General features: G+C 39.8%; 3 protein-coding genes across 3 annotated transcripts; 1 reads left to right on the top strand and 2 right to left on the bottom strand.

Moving 5' to 3' along the window:
* Positions 1 to 3,161: 3,161 nt before the first annotated feature.
* cfap184 (cilia and flagella associated protein 184) lies at positions 3,162 to 6,205 on the bottom strand. Its single transcript, XM_062444512.1, has 3 exons — positions 5,447 to 6,205; positions 3,623 to 3,970; positions 3,162 to 3,528 (listed from the first exon to the last, which is right to left on the bottom strand). Exons 1-3 carry the CDS (start codon positions 6,203 to 6,205, stop codon positions 3,202 to 3,204), a joined length of 1,434 nt encoding a protein of 477 aa, XP_062300496.1. The 3' UTR covers positions 3,162 to 3,201.
* Positions 6,206 to 6,434: 229 nt separating this feature from the next.
* tada2b (transcriptional adaptor 2B) lies at positions 6,435 to 9,743 on the top strand. The gene is made up of 2 exons (XM_062444853.1): positions 6,435 to 6,719; positions 8,315 to 9,743. The coding sequence occupies exons 1-2, from the start codon at positions 6,450 to 6,452 to the stop codon at positions 9,524 to 9,526; spliced, it is 1,482 nt and encodes a 493-aa protein (XP_062300837.1). The 5' UTR covers positions 6,435 to 6,449; the 3' UTR covers positions 9,527 to 9,743.
* A 2,728-nt stretch (positions 9,744 to 12,471) lies between these two features.
* On the bottom strand, positions 12,472 to 15,844 carry grpel1 (GrpE-like 1, mitochondrial). Its single transcript, XM_062444718.1, has 4 exons — positions 15,731 to 15,844; positions 14,769 to 14,916; positions 14,063 to 14,144; positions 12,472 to 13,653 (listed from the first exon to the last, which is right to left on the bottom strand). Exons 1-4 carry the CDS (start codon positions 15,796 to 15,798, stop codon positions 13,307 to 13,309), a joined length of 645 nt encoding a protein of 214 aa, XP_062300702.1. The 5' UTR covers positions 15,799 to 15,844; the 3' UTR covers positions 12,472 to 13,306.
* Between the last annotated feature and the right edge of the window lie 3,933 nt (positions 15,845 to 19,777).

Genomic DNA, 19,777 nt, shown 5'->3' on the forward strand with positions numbered 1-19,777 from the left:
TACTTTTGTGTTTAACCAGTTGAGAATGATTAGATTAGTTTTATGAAGATAGATTCGGCACATACACTGTACTGACTGCACAGAAGGAGGACTATAGATTTTGGCTCAGGAGGTAGAGTGGGTCATCCACTAACCAGAACATCGGTGGTTCAAGTCCTGGCTCCTCCAAACTGCATGTCGATGTGTCTACTTAACACTAAATTGCGAAGATATATTTGTAAAATATGTTGTAAGAAATGTCCTCACTGATAAGCAGATATATTAATAAACTTTTCCTGTAAATTGATATGTTGATAAATATGTATTACTGAACCAACCCCCGAGCCCCAGCTACTGGTCTGAACCTACAACTGTGGCTGGTAGCAATGATGAACCTGTGGTCATGTCTCCTCTTTCACTGGACCCAACCACAGAATTACATGCGTTTACTTAGAATAACGTGGCAGAAATCAAGAAAGACCAGGACTCACATCTTGTGTATGGAAGTGAGCAATCGATTTTATTCAACATAATGACAAATACTGTACCGCAGGTTTCTGTTTGGACTCACACCAGCCGCAGTTCAAGGAAATTCTAGAGAAGCTGGAAATCCCCCCTCCTCACAAAGATCATTTTGAGGGGAAAAAAAACACTATGCAAAAATGTTCCATTGCAGTAATTTGGATGTTATTTCCTCAATGTGTTTATATGTAGATAAAGAGACATGGCTTACCTAACATCTGTACAAGAAACCTGATTTTGAAATTTTTTTCATTTTTCTGCAACAATTCAAACGCCAATTTAAAACCCCAAACACATTCACAAATATTTTTTAAATTATGTTTATTCTAAAATTTTAACTCAAACCCAATGTATTTTTCTAAACTTGAAGAAACTGCAGTGCCAACTTTATTAAACTAAACCCTTGTTTTCCAGCAAGACACTTGAAAATGGCACTCTTCTGTAAATTGTAAATTCACTGATATTACACATGAAATTCAGTTTATATGTCATGAGGCCATCCTAGAAAACCTTTTCATGGCAGACCACTCAGTTTTTTAATTGGTCTCTTCTGAGTTTTTCCACCTTTGCAATACTAAAGCACTAGATTATAATTTTAAGATGACTAGTGTATGACTTTATGCCTCTGCTAGAATACAGTACTCACATTAATGAAAAATGACAAAACAGAATCAGTGTCTCTATTACACTGTTTTTTTCCTAGAGTGTTATTGAACTTAAAAACAAGTATTAAGGGAAGTAAATGTGTTCTTTAATATATTTGCTAACACATATTTTTTTCTATAGCTTATCAGATTGAAGGCATTTCTAATGTAGATGTGTTCTAAATGTCACATTAATAATCGTTTCCTGTGAACTGACTTGTTGATAAGACTGTGTTACTCAACCAACCCCCAGCTAATGGTCTAAACCTGCAACTGAAGCAGGAAGCAACAGGCCTCAACAGAGAGGAGAAGAACCTTTACATCCAATGAATGGACACAGGGTTCTACCTGCTCCACCAGGAGCTCAAGATGACCATGATTTTTTGCACAATGGGACACAGCTGGATTGATACACTGCTCAAAAAAATTAAGGGAACACTTAATCATCACAGTATAATACCAAGTCAGTAAAACTTCAGGGATATCTGTGCATAGGAAGCACAAGTGATTTCAGCTGCTTTGGTGCCAAGTGACAACAGGTGCAATAGAGAGGCAAAAGCAAGACAACCCCTAAAAAGGGAATGGTTTTACATGTGGTGGCCTCAGACAGCTGCTCTCTCCTTATCCTTCCTGACTGATTCTTCCTTAGGTTGGTGGTGTTCTAGTGTCGTTGTCACTACTGGTAGCATGAGGCGTTACCTGCGGTCGCAAGAAGGTTTACTGTGTCTCCCATGGGAGACTGCAGCACAGTCCCAAGAGCATGGGGAAGATACCAAGAAACCGGCCGTTACACCAGAAAAGCTGGAAAGGGCTGTAGAACGACATCAACCCAGCAGCAGGACCGGTATCTGCTGCTTTGTCTGAGGAGGAACAAGAGCCCTACAAAATTACCTCCAGCAGGCTAGTAGTGGACGTCTGTCCCTACAGTTTATTTCTGACCAAAGTGTAGATTAGGAGGAACCCATTGGACTATTTTAATAAAATGCTGAGAACACAATCATTTATACATAATTTGATATATTTATCTTTTCTACCACCATAATCTAGGTGGATAAATAGCACTATAGGAAAGAAGAAAAATATGTATTTTTGATTTTGGGGTGAACTGTCCTTTTAAGTCTTTTAAGTTCTCTCTGAGGAGTACTGAGACAAGGACATGCGCTGGATGTATTTAAGCTCTCTATACAAACTGTGACAAATTAGAGAACGCATCCCAAAATGCTTTTTTCTCAAGGGTATCTGCATTTTCACTATGGCACAGTGGCGCCATCTGCTGACCATAAGTGAAAACAACATTTTTATTGATGTGGTGAAGCAGAGGTTTTTCCTCAGTGGATCTCGTGGTTAGACAAAAGTGAATCAACTCCCTTCAGAAGTTGTTTTATCTGTATTAGAACTGATTTGAATTTGCACTTAGTACCAAAAGGGTTGCCACAAAAGAAGGTTCCAATCACCTCAAAATAAAATGAAAGGAATAGTCCATTTTGGAAAATGCACATTTTTCTTTAAGAGTGTAAAATGAGGAGATTGATAACATGTTGATGTGTTACATATGGAGCCTGATCCAGATGGAAATTTGCTTAGTTTAGTAAAACAAAGCCTGATTTGCACAATGAGATAAAATACTCACACACACTTTTATTTTAAGACTTTATCCATGTTTGCTGTCAATGAATCACAAATCATGATTTTATAGGCTTGTAACAATGATTTCAACATCATATATATATATATATATATATATATATATATATATATATATATATATATATATATATATAATGTACATATTACATAAATGTCTTGATTGTTTTGAGAGGTCAGTTTAGGTGATCATGGTCCTGGCATGATTTGGGTGAGAGGCATGTCAGAAGACAGTGTGAACCCTAATCATGGTTTTTGAACCCTAAACCTGACTGTGGCTTTCAAAGCGTCAAGGAGCTTTTCTTTTCATTCCTGTTGGCCCACGTTTGTTATATTGGACCATTTTTTGGCAGATATTATGTAGTTTGATCACAGCTTGAAGTTTTCATTCAGTCAGTTGCTCTTTGCTTCATTAAATTGGCTCCAGCTTGTTCTTCCGCCTGCCATAGCTGAAGACAATCTCTGCTTGCCGGCACTTCAGGTTCTCCAGTTTTTCTTCTAGATGGTCTGTGGCGTCCACAGTGTCCTCAAAGTCCCGCAGGAGAACTCTGTTCCCCAGCAGTCCCCGACACTCCTTCAGCCTCAGGTTGTCCCTCTGCAGACCATTGCAGGCCTGCTTGGTCCTGGTCAGGAGGTCCCTCTTTCTGGCCACCGTGGCTTCTACCTCGGCCAGCTGCTCTCGCTTGGACTGGACCTCCATGTGGCTCCAGTACAGCTTCTCCTTTATGTTTGACAGGAGCTGAAAGAAAAGAAGAACAGAGAAGAAAATATTTAGTTGAGAAACTACAGAAATAACTTTGATACAACTTGTACCTGTGGATTCCTCAACCTACCTCCAAGCTGATGCTGATTTTTTTCTGCAGCTTCAACGATTCCTCGCTTTGCTTCTCAGCTTGTTTTTTCTGCTCCAGCCTCTCAGCCTGCAGCTGCTCAAACTGGATCTGCAGGGGGTCCCTGGCGCGTTCTTCCCTATCACGGAGCTCTGCCTCCAGCCTGTGAATCCTGATCCTCAGCTTAATGTGCTTGAGGCGCAGTTTGATAAGCTCATCCTGCCGAAGCTGCTCCGCTTCCAGGGTTGACTCCACTTTAGCCTGAGCTGCTTGTTTACCCAGGCGTCTGCTTAGCATAGTCACAGCTACATCCTGCTTCAGAGCCATGAACACACGCCATTCATCTTCCACCTGAAGACAAAGACATACAGTATTTTGTATCCATCAGCACAATAAAACATCACTGTCTAGGTCCCACAATGGTAGCATTTGCCAAAGATTATATATAGCACACAATTGTCACATGTAAATTCATCTGAAAATACATAAATGGATATCCTAGAACCAATGACCTTCAAGCTTGACCCTTAGATTGTCCTGATCACATCCTGCACACACCCCAACAAACACAATCACACACTAAAAATGTACTTTTTAATGGTTTAATTGTAATTTCTAATAGGGTTACATTGGCATTCCTACATGGCGGTCTCTAAAGCAGTGTCTACATGCATTCAGCATGCACGTCACATCCACCCAGCTTCCTCTGAGGCAGCATGTGTGGATCCCTTGTACTCGACTATCCCTTGAGAGAAATAGGACCATTTAAAGGGAATCATTTAAGCAAAAGCTAGACACCTTACACATCTTCCTCTATCTAGAGTCCGTATTCCATGGGTGTAATTTGTTCCACATAAAAGCGAACTGCACAACCACACAAGAGCTCACAGTATTGAGTACGTTGACCTTTACAGTATGATGTTTTTTTGAAGTTACACATGTGCTGTCAATCAAACTACAACTGTAAAATACACTTCACAAATCATTGTCCAAATTTTTCATCTTTTTAATAAGATTTTTTGTTGTCTGAAATTTTTCTGCAGCTCAATCGCACACTCAAAAGTTAAACATTTTTTAATATATAGTGACTATTTTTAAGTATACTTAATTTTCCACTTAATGTAGCTGCCATGCATGTGTTCTGAATGAATATGATGCGTATACAGTTGAACACTTTTAAAGTAGTAAGGCATGGAATTGTTGCTTTTCTGATGTTCACTTTGAGGTTCTCCTTCCTTGGATCCATTTATGACTTTTCCTTTGTGGTTTCATTTTCATCTCTGTCAGTTCTGCCAGTTTTTTTCTCACTTCTGTTAGTTACACAATTAAACACCACTACCCAATTCTTCCTTCATCTCTGAATAATATCTGAAACAAACAGCAGCAATACAATCATCAATATTATCTCCTGTTTACTAGAAGAACCTGTTTACTGTTCCCAAGAAAGAACAATTAGATACATACGTATAAGTGTGAGTTTTCATTGTAAAAATGTAAATCAGGCAATTTCAAACTTACTCTTAACTACAAGAAATATGATAAGATGCATGTAAGAAGACAGAAAATGTGCCATATGTAGCTTTTAAGTCACCTTTATTAAAGTCAGGCCTAATTGTATTTCTCCATGTCTTCTTATTAGTTTTATTTCTGTATTTTATGTTTGTCTTTCTTGTTTCATGATGTTATTATTATACTTGTTTATGCACTTTCCAACATTTTCAAATCAGAAAGATCCACTTCTTAATCTAAAGCATATTTTTTAGAACCATGTAGAAACCCTGCAGGCCCTTACAATAAAATATCCAACCACAACTCCACCAGACCAACCTTGTCCAGCTTCTCTTGGCTCTGCAGCCTCAGCTCCTCCGCCTGCTGCTGGGCTGTCTCTGAGTCTGTGGCGAGCTGCTGCTTCAGATCAGACAGGATGTTAATGTACTTCTCATACTCCTGCAGCTGCTGTGACACTGGCATCTCCCTCTCCAGCTGGGCGTCATCCCCGGCCTTCTTTCGGAAGTACTCTGCCAGCTTCATCTGCAGCTGGCTGCTGTGTTGGCTTGCTTTATCTCTTTCCTCACTCAGCTCCTGCAGGCGTTCGTCATAGTTGATGTCTTCTTTGTGTGTAGGAGCAGCTGTGTTTTCCTCTTCTTGAGCCTCCTCTTCCTCCTCATGTGCAGGTCTGCTGGTCTCCGTGGTGTCAATATGCAGTCTGAGAGGTTCTTCTTCACCGTTGCTGTTGATCTCAAAAACAACACTCTCCTCATGGGATAGTGGCCGATCACTGATTTTATTCATCTTCACATCCAAATCTCCATCTGTAGGGTTACTGTCCACAGCAGGAAGCTCATGTCCACTGTATTCTTCTGGTTCAGAGGTGAATACTTCTTCAGCCGGGGGCTCTTCAGCAGCTTTCAGACTTTCTGGAGAGTTTCCTTCATCGTGATCTGATGTCACCACTTCAACTTTATCTTCTTTCTCATGTCCAGCTGCAGGAATAGCATTGATCTCTTCATTGGTAGTATGTGCTGACACCACCCTCTCTGTGTCATTCTTCACCTCATTTTCTTCATGTTCTGGCACTTCATCCATTTTTCAACAGAAAATAATACCCTAAAGTATTATTCAATTTGTCTATAGGTATAATGCTCATGCACTTCTGTAGTCAATGAAAACTGTTCGTTTTGTTTCGGTTGTCGTGGAAACTGGGCTCAGAAACCAATCACAAGCGCTCTCACCCCTTTCCTCATTAATATTAACAAGCAGGATGTGAGTAGCTCCCGGTGCGCATGCGTGCAGTTCTGCCTCCAACAACAAGAAGCAGGAGCCAGGCAACATGGCCGACCTGGGGAAGAAGTACTGCGTTAACTGCCTTGCAGATGTTACAAATCTGCGGCTTCGCTGTACCGACTGCCCCGATATCGAGCTGTGTCCGGAGTGCTTCTCGGCGGGTGCAGAGATCGGAAACCACCGGAGATGGCACGGCTACCAGCAGGTCGACGGCGGCCGGTTCTCTCTCTGGGGTCCCGAGGCAGAGGGAGGATGGACCAGCAGGGAAGAGCAGTCGCTACTCGATGCTATCGAGCAATATGGCTTTGGAAACTGGGTACATCACTTTTTCTAAGTTTCCTCACTTCATTTCCATGCACAGTAAATCATATACACTTCAGAGAGTTTAATTTAAAGTGTTTAAAAGACGTCGAGTGTCAAAGTTGGCCAGTAGCGACAGCGGTGACGTTCATGACCTTTAGAGGGAAAAATGACCATTCATTTTGTTTTCGAGCTATCGAAAAAGTTGGACGAATGAACATTAAAATACAAGTGAGATAAGTGTTATTGCTGACTTCTAAAACAGTCCGGATATTAAGTTTCATACAGAGTTAAATATGTTTTCATGAAAAAGCATTAGAAGTCATTCATTGCAGGTCTGAGCTGAAGTTACGAGTAAGTTAGCAGTAAAGATGAATGCATAACTTCACCGTTTCATATCAGATAGGCATTGATAAATTAATTATTTTAACTAGAGAATCAACTAAGCAAAATATTGGACAATGCTTTAAATGTCTACAATGTTAGTACCTGGTAATACAGGTAAGCTGTGCAGTCAGGCATGGAGCAACCTGTCAGTCAGTGCAGAGTAAACCCAAGTGTACTTTCCTCATGTATATATTTACACACACACACACACACACACACACACACACACACACACACACACACACACACACACACACACACACACACACACACACACACACACACACACACACACACACACACACACACAAACAAACACACACACACACACAGTCTCTCTCACACATGAATTTGCATTAACGCACTAACTTGAAAGCCCTAATATAGACACCCATATATATAGTGTGTATGTATATTTCACTGATTAGGATAAATCACTATTTTGTATTCAATTATAACATATCCCACATTCATTAACATCAGACTAGTGTAAGCTTTAAGCAAACAGGTTCTTTCACTTTTTAACAATGCATCCCATAGTGCATGGAGTCTAGTTTAGGGTTGCTTTTCTAATTTAAAGTGTTTGAGACTATAAATAAGTGTAAAGTAGGTTATGATTTATTATACATGCACATAATTGAAAAAATCTTTTACCGGGAAAAAAAACCTTTTAAATGTGCATTAATTACAGGGAAAACAGGAATTTCGTTGACAGAGTTGTTCAGTTTAAACCCAAATAAACATTTGTCCATAATTTAGTTGAGTCAGCTTTATTTCCATCACAGGTAGTTGTCCTCATGAGTTCATAGTTCAGAACAGATAGTACAATATTCAACCTGGAATACATAATAACATATTAAAATACACAAAATACCATACAACAAATATACCATATAAAGTGCTAAACATTTATAATATAAGACTTAAGTTGACATATTCAAATTGCTTGTTAAGCCGACCAACAGTTAAAAAAAAATATATATTTTACAAAGGTGAAAAAATCGTTATAATTTGACCATTTGAACCCGATTTAGCATGCATTTATGCACTGTAAATATCAGTGCATAAATATCAAATGTGTTGTCATTTTTTTCAATCAGCTAAGCAGTGAATTGTGTCAGCAGACCCACTCTGGCAAATCATTTTTAAAAAAAAAGCATATTCATAAACTGTAACTTCCTTTATTCTCATTAACACCGTCTTGCTGTGTATGTTTTCTCTCAGGAGGACATGGCCGCTCACGTCGGAGCATCTCGAACTCCTCAGGAAGTCATGGAACACTACGTCACCATGTACATCCACGGAAACCTGGGTAAGGCCTGCATCCCTGACAGCATTCCCAACCGTGTGACCGACCACACCTGCCCGAGCGGGGGCCCCTTGTCGCCCAGCCTCACCACCCCCCTCCCCCCGCTGGACATCAGTTTGGCAGAGCAGCAGCAGCTAGGCTACATGCCACTGCGTGACGACTACGAGATTGAGTATGACCAGGATGCCGAGAAGCTCATTAGCGGGCTATCGGTGAACTACGACGACGAGGACGTGGAAATTGAGATGAAACGCGCCCACGTGGACATGTACGTACGCAAGCTCAGAGAACGCCAGCGACGTAAGAACATCGCCCGAGACTACAACTTGGTGCCTGCCTTCCTGGGCCGAGACAAGAAAGATAAAGAGAAGGAGAAACCAGGTACGCTGGGAGTCATAGGCACTGCAGGGGGCGTTGGTGGGGGAGGAGCTGGCGGTGCCGCAATTGGATCCGGTTCCACAACCGCAGCAGGATCAGGTACTGTTCCAAGCACACCAAAAAGAAAGATCACAAAGGAAGAGAAGGATCAGCGGAGCCGGCTGCGTGCACTCTGCCAGTTCATGGCCCATCGGGAGTTCGAAGACTTTTTTGAGAACATGCACAAAGAGCGTGTGCTGAGGGCAAAAGTGCGCGAGCTGCAGCGCTACCGACGCAACGGCATCACCCGCCTGGACGAGTCTGCCGAGTACGAAGCGGCGCGCCACAAACGGGAGAAACGCAAGGAGAACAAGAGCGTGGTCACATCCAAACGGGGCAGCGGAGGTGGGGGTGGGCTCGGCTCCGGGATTGGTCTCGGGGGCGGAGCTGGAGGTGTGGGAGGCGTTGCTGGAGTGTTAGGTGTTGGAGGCGTTATCAAAGAAGAGGGGAAAGATGGTGAGTTTGCTGCCATCGAGAACCTGACGGGCTTCGAGCTGCTGTCAGACCGAGAGAAGGTGCTGTGCAACTCTCTCAACCTCAGCCCGGCACGCTACCTGACTGTCAAGACCATCATCATCAAAGATCACCTGCAGAAACGGCAAGGCATCCCGGCCAAGAGCCGACTGCCCAGCTATCTGGACAAGGTCCTGAAGAAACGCATCCTCACCTTCCTCACAGAGAGTGGCTGGATATCCAGAGACGCCTCCTAGCTGTCCATCTTTGGTCGGGAGGTACTGACTTGATGATAGCTGCTGAGGCAGAACAAAACTACTGTCTGTCACCATTTTTTTAAAGGTGACCTTGTGAATATGTACAGTGTGAGAAGAAAAAAAAGAAGACGCCCCACTGGAAAAAAATATATTTTCATACCAAGGCTAGGAACAAAAAGAAGCCTATATTTTTGCATTTGGAAAGGGACGTAGGGGAAATACAGCTCTGTGGGTTCACAGTACTTTGTGTCCATATTGTTACTCCATGATGATGACTACAATGCTAGCAAGTGTTTTGTAGTGTTATTCTAACAGGCTCATTGAAGATGATATTTTCAGTCATTTCATGCTGAGAAGAAGGAGAAACGAGAAAATTATATTTCCTGAAAAAAAGCTTAAGATTCGTCAGTTTTTGGGGTGAATGTTTGACAGCTATGGCACTAACCGAAAAGACCGCCGTCGTGGTCGGTTTGTCAGGATCTTCCAAACCCTTCCTTATAGATGATCTGTTATAAATTTAATTTTGCAACAGAAGCACGCTGTTTGAATTTTCTTACATTTTATAAGGCCATAATCTCCCCAAAACTGTCATGCAGCTTCATTTCTCTGCTCTTTTTCGTGGCTTCAAGATGAGGTGAGGGTGAAAAAGCAGCAAGACTCAGCCATTGTGTAGCGCTGTGCCTGAAGACACTTTGTGTTAGAGCCCGCCCAGTATCAGTATCAGCATAGAGTTAGACTGATTAATCGGCCAATATTAGGTGAACACAGATACATCAGTATCCACGCATGTCAGTAAAAAGATGCCAAAGATATGTTATGGAGAGGAAATGTGTTGTCATTATACAGTCTGTCCACTAGATGGCACTGATTATTTTCAACTTAAAAAATGTCCTGCTCACTACTTAACTTGGTTATAATTATTAGATAACCAAATTTTAATGTGTCAAAAAAGATACTTCAATGAATTTATATAAACAAACAAAAAAACGAAATATTTAAATCAGTATCCAGTATCGACAGGGCTCTAATTTGTATTTTATTTGACCTCAGTAAGTAAAGTGCTATTTTGAGCTCCAACTTTTGGTTTAAACCAATAAACCTTTTAGTTTTACACAACCAGTTGCATCTTTAAATGTTCAGCTCTCCACATGGTACCATACAGGTGAAGCTGAGTGTGAAAGGGCATTAACCAGTGACTCAAACGCTAAAGCTCAATGTCATGATAGCTTTTTTTATTTAACATTTATCTTTGCCACATATATTTAAGAATATGTCCTCTCCTTATCTGCTTGCAGTAGCGTAAACTGGTTTGTCCCGTTGTTATAATATAGTGCATGACTACTTGAAAGTGTTGTTTTTTACTGGCCTGGTATTTTCCCACCTAACCTTACATCAGCCCTGTGGTTGACCCCCTTTCAAGATGGCAGCCTATCATTAGTTTGACAAAGGTAACTTTATATTTAAAGTCAGAACCATTAACAGCAGCACCAGTGACTCATTCTCATTTTCCTGCTTCTTTTTTTCTGTCTTTTTTCAAGCCGAGCTGAGGCCGCGTCCATCGTGCTATTTAAATGTAAATGAAGTTATTGAATTGTCATTTTGAAGCAGGGCTGCTTAAATCAAAGAGAAGACATGCACATGAATGTGTGGGTGTTGCCCAAGACTGAATATGTGCTTGTTTCATTCTTTTCTTCTTTCCTGTGTTGGAAAAATGGGCTTTTTTTGTGGGAAACACAAATTGTGAGTGTCTGTATTCCTCTATTACTCTGCCAATATGATGTAGGAAAAGCTTCAATTGTTTTAAATACAGCTGACTCAATCATACCTTCACACCACGTACCACTCTAGTCCACCAATAGCAAATTTAAAAGGACAACTGGTGCTACTCAATATTTTTCTTATCAACAATTTCCAATAAAAAACCAAAACCAGCAATAAATGAACCTGCTAACAAGTATTCCTTTGTGCTGTAGAATTCTGTCGTTGTCCAAAAACAATTAAAAACACATTAATTAATTTCTGCGAGAGATACCTTCTAGCGCGCTAAATCCGCCACTGAAAATAGTCCCACAATTTCTTCCTTTTAAAAAAAAATGAATGCGCCGGATTCATTGATAAGAATGATACTGAATGATGTCAGCAATGGTTATTCCCTAATTTGATGGTTTTCTTTAGTTTGAATGTCACCTCTTGTTTTTCGTGATTTTTTATTTTTTCCAAGGACTTTTTTCTCAGATTTACAACAGTGGTCTCGTCCTGCATGTGCAACCAAATGTTCCACATTGTTCCAAAAGGTTTCAGTTTAAAAGTCAGTTAGGAAAATATGGCTATTTGATTTTTTTGTTGTCTCTGCAGGGGAGTATTTCTTTTCTGAAAGGGGGGGGTTGCTTTTTGTCACCAAATGTAAATAATTTTGTAATATAAATTGGAGGAAAAAAAAGAAAATATAATTACTGTCCTGTGAAATGTACAGTATTTTGTGTCATGGAAATTTTTTTTATAGCTTTTGTAATAAAAACAAACAAATTTTTGGATGGTAAAGAAGCATTTTCTGAAGCTGTGGGTGTAGCGATGGCGTTGCTGTTTGAGATGTCTTTCATCTTGTTGCCGGTCTGATAGTGTTGAGCTGTTTCGCTGTCCTGTTATTTTTGATGTTGCACATGATAAAGTATGTATGGAGATGTATTAAAAGTGCAAATACTTTATACTTCTAACTAGTCCTGTTTCCTCTTTAGTCATTTTCAGTTTAAAAAACTAACACAATGTCAGCTATTTCCTTTTAAGCTAGCACTAGCTACAATGTTTTTGTTCACTTTTGCGACAAACAATTGTAACACCTTAAAATAAGTACGAAACGGACTTCTGTGTTTATATTAGCCTTCAACTACTACACATAAGTAACCTAATAATTCTAATAATGAACAATGACCCAACACGCCTTTCAAAGATGAGATCAGTTTATTCTGCTGCTGTGACAGTTTGAACAAATGTCCATACACTTAGTTATTCTAAAAGTTTACAGATAAAGCCATTACATCACTGTACAGATAGAAACTGTGGCGTCAGAACATAACGACTGAGGCTGGCTTACTGGAGCTTGATCACATCCAAACCACTGAAAGATGTTTTTTTACATTAATTTGTGAAGCCCACCTCAGTACAAAGAAAACCTGTTCCTAGCTTTACTTTGTTACAGAGTGGATCTAAATCCTACAAACAAAAAAAGACAACTGAGGAGTCAAGTTCAACATAATTAGGGCTTTAAATAAAAATAAAGTCCGGAATGATACCAGCACTTCAGAATCACCACCACTCACTTTGTCGTTTTAGATCATAGCTCACCCAAAAAACACAACATCTCAAAATTAGCAGGGTTTATGATTTGGTTTTATGTATTTTTAAAAATAATTGAAACGTCACATTTCAACTGCTTCTCTTCCAGTTAACATTTATGGTTCTCAATAAAACCTCTGCCTCTGATCTGGTGACTTCTTTTTAAAGTGATCTCTGACAATAACTGACTCTGAAATGACAATGAAATTTTACTGTCCTGTGCCAGACGACATGTTATGTATCTGTTAAAAAAAAACAGCTGGATATTGTCCAGATACAAAGTTCAGTTCAGTTGGGTTCCCATCTCTTTGAGGCACCTTAGGGTGAGGGGTAGACTTGTGGGGGAAAGAGGATGTCAGGGTGCCTTGACCAGTCTGCTGTACCTGAGGCCATCCATCGCTCAGGCAACAAATCAAATCCCACTTTGTCACAGTTACATCATCACTTCTAGGGGGCTTTGGCCACACCCACCAGTGCTGGTCTGAGGGTGCGACCGTGGATCTTGTAGCCCACCTTGGTTACAATGGCAACGGTGCCAGGCTCCTTGCCTTCCACGGGGGCGTGGAAGAGGGCCTCGTGCTCGTAGGGGTCGAACTTTTGGCCGTCGGGGTTGAGCTTGACCAGGCCGTGCTTGGTGAACACCTTCTGGATCTGGACCTCGGTCATCACCAGGCCGTCGTACAGGTTCTTCAGGTGCGGGTTCTGGCTCGTCACCTCCTCTTTGGGCACGCTCTCAGTGGCCTTCTCCAGGATGTCGGCCACCTCCAGCAGGTCCTTACAGAAGCCCTGGATCCCTGGTGATGCAAGGAACATGATTCAGCAGGCTATAAAATAACAATCTGTACTATCTAACCCGTCTAATCCGGGTCTACATGATAACACTTGAAGCATTGAAAAGGAGTAAAAGTTGTTAAAAAAAGTTACATATGCTCATGTACATTGAAAACAAACAAACAAACAAGTCACTTAAGTAATTAAACAGTACATACAAGTAAATAAACGAAACCAACAGTGCAAATAGTTCAGTCAAACAGACTTAAGTTGCCATGTTTTGACATCTAGTGGTGGGAACATGTAACTGCTGGACATTTGATATAGAACATTATAGATTATTTTCTGGAGGATTGCTCTTTGTTTCCTGTGACAAAGCCCAAAACTGTGAAAATGGGAATTGTGAGGATAAAAATAGAAACCCAAGCTTACCGTATAGTTTAGCGTCTTCTACCATTTTCTGATTCCTCGTCCTGAGGTTCTCTGTGTCTGCTAAGGCCCGCTTGTATCTTTCCTGCAAATGAGGTGATTCAGTAAGTCGTGGTTTAAAACTTACCAACTACAACGTGTTTGCTTTGGTCAAATGGAAGAGACTTTTAAAGCTCAAGAGTTTAAACTGCTTTAAACATGTCCAACATTCACAAATAATAGCTGTGTGCAGCCACATTATACAAGATATAGATATGTATTACATCTATTTAATCTATAAAATACTTGTTCTCTTAACTGAAGCCAACAATTTATTATAAATTACTATATGTAATAAATATACATAAAGTCATTAAATATTGAAAAGCTATTTTCCCGGAGCCCAAAGTGACATTTTGAAATTGCTTCTTTTGTCCAACCAACGGTCCAGACATTCAATTCACAACCAACAATGATATGAAACAGAAAAACACATCCAATTAAAGAAGCTGGAAACCAGTTAGTATTTTTCTGTCCATTAACTGATCATGGCTAATTGGTTCAACACTATTTGTGACTAAAAAAGGAACATTAACATAAGTTAACATATAGGAATAAGTGGTATATGTGGTTATGGTATAGAAAAATGTTTTTAAATTGTAGTACTGTTGTTCTAAATAAGTATACATCAGAATACTGGGGTCTAAAAGAAAACCCATCTCTGACTTACTGTCATGTCCTTGATCTGCTCCTCCAGCTGGGTCTTCTCCTCCAGCAGGGCTTTCTCTGCTGCACCCTGTTCAGGCTTTTCGGCCTCCTCCTCTGACCCAGCGCCACTCTTCTGCTGTGTGGCTGTACATAACAATCGTGGAGATGCTCTGGGTGGAGAGGAAAGAAACAAAATGTAATTTGTCAAGCGTTGGTCGGGTAATTATGTTCTAAACCCATATTCATACCCTTAATCAGCTGATTAACCTCTACTGGAGGTGCTATTTCATTCTACTTATTATCCAGCAGGATGTTTTGGTTCTCTTTCCAGACCTACCAATTGATGGTATCAGACAGCTTAATTAACACTACTGCCAATTGTACAACAGCCAGTACTACTTAGTAAGAATGTTATGCAACTACCCTCTATGTCATTCAATGATAAATGTTTGATAACATAGTTTATTTTATGTTATATAATTATAACTGTCCTATGTAGAAAACTAGGCTATGTAACCATATGTCATATTATTTCATCATCCCTCTCTAGCCAATAGAGTAGTGTTGAGACATGACGCCTAACTCCATTCACAAACATGACTATTTAATGTAAAATATAGCTATAGGTAAGACGGCGACTGTGTGGTTGGTAATTATGGTAAAGTAAAATGTGCTAATTTATGAATGGAGTTTGGTTTGACATTAACTGTGTATTTTTATCTTTTCAAAATAAAATTGACACAGCACATAAACACATACAATAAATGCAGTTAAGCTGAAGTTTAAACCTGGTTATCAACTACACAAACACAGCTCCATTGTTATTTTCTGTCTGTATTTTGCACACAACTAAAGGTCAACACTGCTGGTGGGTTACGAAAGCTAACGCTGCTAACTAGGCTGACAGGAGCCCACCGCCAAACGCCTGCTATAGCTATAAAAGCCACATTTCAGCTAACAGACGACACACAGAAAGCTATTTACCGTATTAACGCAGGCGAAGCTACGAGTGAGTAGCTCTGTCTCACAGCTCGGACACACCAGCTCGCCATTTCTCTCACAACCGTGCAGGTAAAAGCTCCTTCTAACACACGCTGACCTGACGCACAAACTGATAGCTGCGGAGTACGGTTTAAGCCAATCAGGAGCCAGTAAAAAGAACACCTCTCTCGCCTGACCAATCAAATTTTAAAAATAGTTTGACGACAAATTGTAGTTTGGTTGAGTAGAAGTTAAAGGTGCAGACTACACATGTGACCAAGGACAGCTTTGAAATCGTTACGCATTCGTTGGTTACTCAACTGTACATTCAAACTGTTGTCCAGAAGGGCAGGCTATATATTAATGCCATAATTTGAAATGCAGAATAAGATTTAGATATGATAGTGGTGGTAGTACTTTCTACTGTTGTAGTGTTAGATTCCCTTGTTACAGAGAATTAAAGGATAGATTCACAATATGTCAGGCCTGTCTTAAAACAACAATATGCTATTTAAGTTGTAATCATTTCTCCTGATTATACTGGCTATTAGAAGATCCCAATTAAATAATGTGCTTTCAGTGTAAGTGATTGGGGCCAAAATCTACAGTGTGATCTTTGTGCAAAAATGCATTAAAAAGTTGATGTGAAGTTTTTATGAGGCTTCAGCAGTCTGAGTCATATCAAGTGGATATCTGCCACATTTACAGTCACATTTGAGTCACACCGATATATAAGTCAGCTGATATTATCAACTGATTGGCCTATCACAGATATATCGGTATCGGCATATATGTTGTCTGATATGTGCCGATATTTTAAGTTATAAGTTATATAGGTAGCATTTTATGTATATTTGATCTTAAATCAAGACTAATATATACATTGATATGTTTTTTGTTGTTGTATGTGTTTTACTATTGATAGGAGTTTAGAATGATTAAATTCCCAGTGAAGGTTACTGATGCCTGATGTCATTTTATACAATAAAATTTATAGTTAAAGTATAAAATATCTTACCTCCATAACATATCTTTATCGCAAGTGTTTGCTAACCACATTTCAAAAAATCTACGTTTTATGTGATATTCTGTATATATAAGATTATCGGACGAAATTATGGTATCTGAATTATTTTGCTCCCCAATATTGGTATCGGCATCAGACCCAAAAATCCAGTATTGGTCGGGCGGGCCCTACTTCTAATGATCAGTATGAAAAGGTTGAATGATTAGGCATGGCTGGAAAATAACCTTACTGTTGATTTAATAAACATTTGAAACATTGTGAGCCCATCCTTCAAAGCTGCTTCATAAAAAACACTGAATACTTGAAAACATTTAGGATATTTACTCTCTTATAGTTCTGTCAAGAACTTCTGAAGAACATCTGGTTGTGTGGCTGCTAGATCTTCCACTTTCATCACCATCTTGTCACTAACTGTGCCTAGGTGCTGGGCAGGTAGTGCTGCTGAAGTAACCAGAAAGTTAGTTGTTATTCATGGTGCATACACTGGTGTTTCTGTGCCTGTTGTCATGACTCAGGTATATACATCCAGATACTCTCTTGAACCATACGTAACTATCTAGTAACAGTAATGTAAGCCACCGCATCAGTCAGATCTTTCCTGAGTTAGACCAGGATTTATCCTTCAGTAAAATGTATTCCTAGCTCTGTGATTTGAATGTAATAATACTAGATGAGAGGCAAGAATTGGGGTTATAAGACCCCAAGAAGTTTGGTTATAAGTCCCCTTTCACGTTACACTTGTATGGCAATTTAGAGACCATCCTGACAAGTCTTACTGATGCCAATGAGTAGATTTGGATTACCTCAGTAATCACACACTGACTTGCTTGAGATTTAAAAGGAACAAATAGCTTCATCAGTTGTAAAAATATACAAAATACATCAAATATAAACTGCCTTGTAAAGATGTTTTTGCCATTTTAGACAAGATGTTCACACAATATATCTGTCATGGCAAAAAATAGATAAAGTGTAGTAATACAGCCTTATTTATCTTAACTTGCAACAGTGTTACTTTGCATTAAGGGGAGAGACCCAGCCAGCATGTCCATGTGGGCCCCACATGAGTTAAATGCGGGCTACTCGGGTACTGAGTGGGCATGGACTTGAATTAGGCAAATTCTGCAGGTCCCACATGGTTTCAGTAACATGGGTCCCACATGTGAAGCCCATGTGGGCTGACTGTATGAGCCCCATAAGGGATGTAAGTGGGCTAAACAGGCATGGGCATAAACAGGGCAAATAGTATGGGCCCCATATTGTTTCAGAAACATGGGCCCCACATGTGTAACTCACTCAGTTGGGTCCCACCTGAAACCCAGTCAGAACCCACTTGAAGCCCAAATGGGCAAACACAGGGGGGCCACCATGTAAACTGCAGACAAAACCATGTGGGACCCATATTTGCAACCCAGATTAAACCCTTATGGAGCCCGAATGGACATGCTGGCTGGGAAATTAAATGAAAGATGAACTGTGGCGGGCACAAACACCTTCTTCAACATAAGCAGAACACTTTCACCATGGATACAGGATTCTGACAGATGCATTGATCAATGAGTTGCACCACTGATTAGACTGATCAGGACCGGGACTCCAGTAAAAGAGCAGTACATGGAGGATTTCATCCACAATCTTTACACAGTGAGTATGTAAATGGATCAGCAGCTCATGGATCAAAGAGTTTATGTGATCAAAGAGGACAAATATAAACCAAATAAAAAACTTTAATTTATACATGGAAAAAGAAACAGAGACCTCTGCTGGAGAGACATTTTTTGTAAAAGAGAGACCTCTGCTGGTTTACAGTGTAACAACAGGAACAATTTATCTTCAACTAACTTCAACCCTAGAGAGTTATTGGGGGATATTACATGACTTTTTTGCTTTTGTGACTTTTTTCAAAATGTAAATGTTTATGTTGCAAATCCAGGCTGAAACATTTTCCAAAAAGTCTATATATAAAAAATCCACAGAAAGGCACAGGGAGGCTATTTTGGATCTTTACACAAGTTATCAAATATGGTTATTTGCCCGATAAGGGGTGACTCATTTTTCCTCTAACTTTATTTACTTACAACAGGTTAAATTATTGTTAAACAAAAACAGTCAGTAAAAAATAATTTTACAATCAATGACTCCCTTTTTTAAATTCTAGTTTCTGGGTTTGGTTTGACAGTATCACAACACCGTGTTTCCTTTCACATTATTATCTTAAAATCTAAATCATATCCATAATTTTAACTACTCTTATGGAGCTCAAAGCAAAGTTTTGGAATAGCAGGCATATGGAGAATGGACATGCAGGGTGTCATATCAGTGGAAAAGAGACTGATATCAGTTGAAACTGAGATTCCAGGACAGACTGAAGGAGCAAGGAGTGAGTGGAGTCACCCTGAAGTGGAGAGAGCTAGCGGCATTGCCATCAGTTACCACATCTGTACCGTGGCCCTCTGTGGGAGATGTGTGCAGGACAGAGCTGTCAGTCAAACTAAAGAAGACAGGCCACACATGAAGCAGGTGCCATGGTTAACAGGTTATCTAAGGTTACCAACGCCTGATGTGATTTACATTTTGTTTGTTTATTTGAAGATATCAAAACATATCCATGTAAATGTGGAACATGCAAACTAAATGTGTGTCTCTGTTTGTCTGACTGGCACTCAAATGATGTTATATGGTGAAAAACTAAACAAACAAAAAAACTCAAATGTTGAAGCCCTGGCTCTAGAGAACACAGGAATGTATGAAAGAGTCATTTTCTGGCAGGGGGGTAAAAAAAAATGTAGTTATAATGGGTTTCAATGGGGACATTTTTGTCACTAAGAAGCCCAGAGTTTAGGTTAGGTTAGGTAAGTTTTATTTTTCCAATCATTTACAAAATAAATTCACAATAATTTCTTGAACAGATGTTCATGCAAACAAAACAAAACAAACAAAACAAAGATAAGAGAACAAGTGATAAGATACATAAACAAAACAATTAATATATCATCATTCTTTCCTCATCCCTTTATATTTCT

This window comes from Scomber scombrus, chromosome 23, assembly GCF_963691925.1.
Source record: "Scomber scombrus chromosome 23, fScoSco1.1, whole genome shotgun sequence".
In the NCBI taxonomy this organism is placed as follows: domain Eukaryota; kingdom Metazoa; phylum Chordata; class Actinopteri; order Scombriformes; family Scombridae; genus Scomber; species Scomber scombrus.